The 7,007-nt window shown below is 43.5% G+C and overlaps 1 protein-coding gene across 4 annotated transcripts in view; it reads right to left on the bottom strand.

Moving 5' to 3' along the window:
- Window positions 1–1,821: 1,821 nt before the first annotated feature.
- Window positions 1,822–7,007, bottom strand: part of camk1b (calcium/calmodulin-dependent protein kinase Ib) — a 32,682-nt gene continuing 27,496 nt past the window's right edge. For 3 of the 4 annotated variants that reach the window (XM_035520410.2, XM_081705141.1, XM_081705139.1), the window contains 7 exons: window positions 6,699–6,774; window positions 6,257–6,274; window positions 5,783–5,895; window positions 5,317–5,395; window positions 4,774–4,861; window positions 3,901–4,057; window positions 1,822–3,344 (listed from right to left, as the gene is read on the bottom strand). In XM_035520410.2, the coding sequence (XP_035376303.1) occupies window positions 3,238–3,344; window positions 3,901–4,057; window positions 4,774–4,861; window positions 5,317–5,395; window positions 5,783–5,895; window positions 6,257–6,274; window positions 6,699–6,774 (638 nt within the window). In that variant the 3' untranslated portion in view covers window positions 1,822–3,237. The remainder of the gene's footprint in view (window positions 3,345–3,900; window positions 4,058–4,773; window positions 4,862–5,316; window positions 5,396–5,782; window positions 5,896–6,256; window positions 6,275–6,698; window positions 6,775–7,007) is intronic. The other variant, XM_081705140.1, reaches the window with a different exon arrangement.

Here is a 7,007-nt window from a genome sequence, read left to right as displayed (position 1 = left end):
CCTTGGCGAGTGCGGGGTGTACGCGGGGCAGAGGAGCTTCGAGGTAGCCATCACGCCACTGCCGTTACGCAACGAAGACGTGTAGGGAGGCGGCAGAAATGGTTCGGATGAAAGCCGGCACACTTCTGCCGTCTGGCAGAGTACACACACACCTCACTTTCCCATTCAGTTTTTCATACAATATGGATTAAATACTAATAATATTGAGAAATAATCCACTAATCCACTCAGTTTTAAAAGTTAAGAAGAATGCTCACTTAACATTCTATGATAAACATGGTAATTTGCAAAATGGAGGTTATTCAGGTAAAGTCTTAGCTCGTCATATATCTATCACTGCGCCATCGTCCACACGCATAGCAAAGCCTCGAACAACTTTTACATCTAGTATGGTGAAAAGCAGACCAGCATAAACTCAAGAAGCATACAGAAGACTAAACACTGGCACCAATTTCTACTCTCTAGCTGTTGAACACTGAGGTTCTCATATCACTTTCAACATGTCAAACAGGTCAAAACATGTTCAAATGTTTGCTCACAAACAATTTTGGTCCAAGACTGACCCCTTCAAAGCTGGCAAACAATAAATTATATTAGATTATAATATATATATATATAATCTATATTATATATATATATATATATATATATATATATATATATATATATATATATATATATAAAATATAATATATTATTAATATATATTATATATATATATAATATATATATATATATAAAATATAATCTCCCCCCCCCCATTTGAATCAGTACAACTTTCAAACAGACATTGTATAGCTTATTGTCTACACAGTTTACAATCGTTATTTTGTAAAAGACCAGGTACAACACAGTCGCCACAAAAGCAGTTAATCAATTAGATGTCATTCTCCTTCCTATCCATCAAGCCACGATGGAAGTCTGTTCAATACATGGAGCCATTTGCAAAGCGACACTGCAGTCTACACTGGTGACTGTCTGTAGATTTAGCCATAAAGAAACTCTTAAATTTCCTACAAACTCACTGGTCATTGCAAAGGCAAGCAAAAGGGTTTACATAAAATTTATATCTGAGAAAAAAAAACTGATTAAGCAAAATAAATAATTAAATTGACTTTTTTGTTTTTCTTTAATAAAACAAAATACGAACAACATTTCACAATTCAATATAAAGACTCTTTTACAATCTTACGTTTTGTTTGGCATATTGATGCATGCAGAGAACCCAGGAGAGGTTCTAGTGCACCCAGTCTGACCCAGAATATGGAGCCTCGATGACGGCTCAGTGGTACTGGGCTTCCCAAAGGAGTCTGGTCTTACAGAGAAAACCAGCATGTCCCCTGCCATACCAGTGGGACATTAGCATTCTTCTTAATGGGAGACATCTTAAAAGTACACACTCATTCCAACTAATGAGGCAAGAAACTGAATTATATCAAAATAAACATTTAAAAAGTTGCTTTATTTCAACCCTCCCTGGTGAGTTTCTATAGTTTGATCCTTGTTTTGCTTTAGTTTCGTGTCTCAGCTGAGCTTCATAAATTCTTGCAACAGAACGAGTCATGTTATCGCATGTGTAACAAATACTAAGTGAAAAAACTTAAAAGTAGAAGCAACCCCCCCCCCCCCCCCCCAAAAAAAACCCAAACAAACAAACCAAAACTGCAAAACCCAAACAGAAGATGGAAAGCTGGCCAGAGAAGCAGTTTGGGTGGTCCTACAAAAAGTCTGTGATCTATTCAGAATGCTTTAAATATAGTGTTCACCAAAAGCACTCGCACAGGAAGCCACATGGACACAAGTCAAATGGGACGCATCATGTACAACAAATTTCTTTAATTCATGTCACTTTCGTACAGATTCGACGGTACAAAGCAACGTGAATGTTTGAAATATTACAACAGAAGGCATGTCAAGGGAAAAGGTTATGTCTGGAGAGACCCTCCGGCTTCCCTCTGACGACACGCCCATGTGTAAATATCGGAATTGTCTGTGGCATATACAGCATACGGCATTTCGCAACGTAACTGTACTACCCTTTACAATCCCAGAATTCTTTAACGCAATATCCTCCCCTGAGTAAAACGGTCTTTTTTTTTTGTCCCCCTAAGAAAGAGTGTCATATAAAACACGGGAATAAAACGTTTACGAGAACGCAGGGCGTTGCAGGTGTTCCTCCACCAGCGCTGCATTGCTGGAGTGTGGGGCTACGCCATGTGGGTGGTACTACGGTACACGACTGTCCACACGTTTAAAGCATTCAGAGCCCATAAAGGTTAAAAAGGAACTGAAAGGATGCAGAGGAGCGACTGTCACCACAGCCTCACTGTCACAAAAGAAGCAGAGATGAAGAGGACAAGATGATGCTGTTGATACTGCAACCATGAAGGCACTGCAGAGGATGTCCGACGTGATGGAAACAAGGCCCCGAGAAACAGAAAATGTACAACATGCAGACTGGGTTAGGTGCAGCGCGACGAAACAGGACATTTCACTGGATAAAGTCAAAAATAAAACGGAGAGAACACATATGTACAAATGTAATGCTTTGAACTGAAGTAGACTGCGAACGAAACAAAGTGTCATGCTAACAGTGTGTGTGTGTGTGTCTCTAACTGGAGGTGTGTGTGTCTGGAGGTGTCGGTGTGGAGTGTGTGTTTGTTTACATGTGCACTGTTATGTTTCATGCCCCCCAGTCCTGCATGACTTACTCTGGTGGAGAATTTCAGCTTAACCTTTGGTCAGCATTAATAAGAGCGCCATTAAGTGTGTGTGTGTGTGTGTGTGTGTGTGTGTGTGTGTGTGTGTGTAATTAACTGTTTGTAGTGCACAGGCTAAAAGTCTTGAGGCAAAACATCTTAAACTCACTTTAGAACTAAAATGGACCTAAAACCTCTGTACTCCATGTTCAAGGATAGAGAGATGAAAGATGTAGTTTTAAAAGAGGAGCTAAAACACTGTCCAATCTGATCCAGCTCTCACTATAGCCTACATTACCCACAATGCAGCTAACGCATACCCCTCTCCTCTTTCTCCTCCACCAGTCACCTCTCCATAAATAGAATTCCATTGGCATAGTAACCCCGTTACCTCCTGGATTCTTTACATTGCAGCGCCGCCTAATGGCAAAACGCTGGAATTACTCAGTATTCCTGGCCAGACTGGGGGTGTGGCAGGGCTCCAGTGGAAACACAGTACAATCAAGTCATTGGTTGCAGCAGGTTGATTGACAGGTGCTCAGACCCGGCTGGCTGGGTGGAGTCGGTAGGCACAGTTCTGGATGTTGTCTCGCTCCGCCCCCTCTCCGGCAATTTCAGAACACCCACTACTGTCCCTCTGAGAGGCTAGAGAGAGAGAGATAAAAATAATAATATTTCAAACCTGCAGTTTTGGATAAAGCAAGTTAACGCAGAACTCCACACACTTGGCTGCGTCATTATTCCGTAGGTATGCATTCTGGGAAAGGTTAGCACACAGCAGAGGTCTCAGGGACACCATTTAAGTGAGCGACTGCACGCCTGGCAAAGGAAACAGGTATGCTGTGTAACTGAAATGCACATTAACCTCCAAATGAGCATAATTGTCCCGGGCTCACTGTGATCGTCCTGAAATGAGGGAACTTGACACCGGAAAACAAAAGAGATGTTCTCTGTGTGAATGGATGGATATGCTTCAGGTCAAAAGGTGTCAGAGTCAAAACGTTGATGAAAAGACCACAATGCATTGGCACACTGAGTCAGGGGAGAGAAGCTTCCAGAAATCTGCTCCAGTTTTAGCTGTCTGTATGATTCCTGATGGACTGTAGGCAGTAGTGGCATGTTTACGATGCCCCCTGGAGACCCCTGCGAGGTCTGGCCTGCAGCTTAAAAATGGAGCAAGCTGTGGTGCAGAGGGACTAACTGCTCTTTTCTTCCTCCTCTTCTTCCTCAGGGTCCTCGGGCAGCAGGAGGCGCCCGTGACGGGGGCTTTGGGGCGAAGGCTGCGTCTGGCCCTCCTGACTGGTGCCCAGCTGCAGACGCCGCATGTGCCGGACCACAGCAGTGGCGTTGAACGCTTGCTGAGAGAGAAAGGGTATAGGTAGAAGGGAAGAAAGACAGGAAGAGAGAGAGAGAGAAAGATATGAATATGTACTGTCAGCAGAGTCTTTGTTCAGACAGAGTGGTGAAATCACAGTGGACCACCTGTATTAAAATCACACTCGTCTGTCTACAGCTCTGGAAAAAAATGAAAGCGACCACTGTACAATTATATTTTAGTACTTACAGGCATGTATTTGAGTAAAATGAACATTTTGGTTTAATCTATTAGACAACATTTCTCCTTCATTTAATTTGAAATAAGAATACGGTCACATTTAAAGTGTTTATTTGCAGATGATGACAACTGGTCAAAAGAACAAAAACGATGCAGTGTTTTCAGACCTCAAACAATGCAAAGAAAACAAGTTCATATTCATTTTTAAATAATTCAATACTAATGTTTTAACTTGGGAAGAATTCAGAAATCAATAATTGGTGGATTTTCAATCACAGCTTCCTTGTCTTTTGGCATGCTATCCGTCAGTCTGTCACAGTGTTCACTGAGTAAGATCTGGATCAAGAGATCACATCAGTGTCTCGTTAAATAGAATAAGGTGTGCATGTGCTGGAATTCAACACACTCTGGAGCGAAATGGCTGCCGTACACGCAGAGACGCTGATTTAAGCGACTTGGAGATTTTTCCCAGCGCTGTATGCTAAACAGATGCCCAGCAGAATAGAGTCGGGCACCAACCTTCCACTTGCTCTTGGCAAAGTTCTTCCTGATCTGGGCGCTCACGGACTCATGGATGTTCTTGTCCAACGCGGTGTCTCCTGCGATCCTGGTGAGACAAAAGTGACACTAGTTCACCCGGTTCACCCTCCATAGTGGTCAGGGTCAGCCGTCTGGCTGCATTTCTGCCGTTGTGAGCTACATTTAAGGAGTCGCTTCAGACTAGCCGGCGTACATCGGAAATACGGGATTAGATCCATCTCAGTCAGAATTTCTACTCAGAGAAAAGCTCAAGTTCTAGATAATAAGAGCTTCTTCAAAGCCTCCAGGCAGTGTGTTCTCAAGCATGTGTTTCCAAAAATGATACATTTCCACACAAAAAAAAAACAAAAACCAGAGGAATCTTACACAGGAATCACAATAATGTTAAATGCAACTGTTCCAAGAGTCTTTTACCATTTCATGTATAACTGCATTTATTTACAATGTACTTTATGGTACACAATGCCAAGGTTGGCGTTAGCATGCCAGTGTGAGATGTGGTGCGTGTCCTACGCATCTCACCAGGGATGCTGCAGCGCCTGCTCACATGTGTAGCGCAGTTTTGGGTCACGCTCCATCAGATGCACGATGAAGTCTTTAGCTGAGGAACACAAGCAGAGTTAGAACACAGCCCACAGACTCTCCAACCCGGCAGCTGGTGTGCCTGTCCACCGCAGACTGGCCAGACAGTGGTTCAGAAGACCCCACATAGCAGGACCAGGTGGGCTAGTAAGGGCTCAGAGCTCCGAACACTGAACAGACTCAGAGCCAGCACAAAAAAAAGAATCAGTCTAAATCTGATCCATCGGCTTGGGGACGCATTATTGTTGTTGTTCTTGTTACTATTAATGGACAGATTGACTTCAGAAGGAACATCTTTCTCTGGAAGGCAACAGCAGCCAAGCTGAGCTTGGAGATGACAGCTGCACAGATACAGCAGAGGCAGACAGGGGGCGGAGTCACAGCAGATAGAGGGGAGGCGGCCTACCCGAGTCGGAGATGTCATCCCAGTACGGGGAGTCAAATTCATACTCCGCCTTCAGGATCTGCTCGAAGAGCTTGGCATCGTTCTCATCGTAAAATGGCGGGTAGCCACACAAACTGAGAGAGAGAGAGAGAGGGAGGGAGGGAGGATCTGAGAATTTGAGGATGCAAGATGCTTGATCATATTGTAAATAAATATATAAACTTAAAAAAGGAACAAGATATTTTGATGTTAACAGAGTAGTTCGTAGTATAGTATAATATAATATAATATCAGGATGCTCTTGTAGACACGATACACTCCGTGTCTTTCTGTACTGTTTCTCCAAACACCCTCTACCCTGTTCACCACTAGACCAGGTATTCATGGCTAACGGGCCATTCTCGACACGGGACTGACACGGTCATCTATGTTGTGCTGTCAGGAGTTTGAGAAGCACTGCAGTGATTCTGGAGTTTGAGTGAGTGTCACTGTCACCTAAAAGCATCCAGTGACCTTTAGAGCAGAGAGAGAACATTGAAAGAACATGAGGAAAACGAGGGAAAAAAAGCAAGGAAAAAAGAGAGTGTAAAAACAAAAGAAGAGAGTGTAAAAAAAACAGAAAGGAGGGCCACATTAGCTCTAATACTGGACTAAAATGTTCAGAAATGGAGCAGAAAAGCTTTTCTACTCACTTTTTTTTTATGCTTTAAAAAGGTCAAGCAGAATTAGAATTTATTAAGGACGGCAGTGGCCTGGTATGTAATAAGTACTCAATGACGCAGGCTGCACACACAGTGTGTACGTGACGGTGTGTATTAGTGCATATATGGCAATGCACTCACAGTGCACGCAACAGATGTGGTTTTACGTTACTGTGTGTACGTGATGAGACAGGCTGCCCTTACAGCGCATGTGCGATGACGTGGGCGTTACTCACAGTATATACGCGATGACGCCGATAGACCAGCAGTCCACTGCCTTGCTGTAGGGCTTCTGTGCCAACACCTCAGGAGCTGCCAACCATCACAACAGTATGATTAGTGCCCCTACCCACTCAAAACACCCACCGCTGCCCACGGCATCTCTCTCTCTATCTCTTCACCACATTTGAGAATGCACACGGTCTCAATTCGCCTACGCTAGCAGTCAAAACTTTGGGGACACACGTTTTGTGAACATGCCTTATGAACACTGCAGCCTTATGAAGGACAATTTGCCTCCACCACTCCACAGAGGCAGGGGGAAC

The sequence above is a fragment of the Electrophorus electricus genome, chromosome 22 (genome assembly GCF_041902795.1).
Source record: "Electrophorus electricus isolate QZ-2024a chromosome 22, ASM4190279v1, whole genome shotgun sequence".
Lineage (NCBI taxonomy): Eukaryota > Metazoa > Chordata > Actinopteri > Gymnotiformes > Gymnotidae > Electrophorus > Electrophorus electricus.
This window is presented reverse-complemented; position numbering and strand designations above follow the sequence as displayed.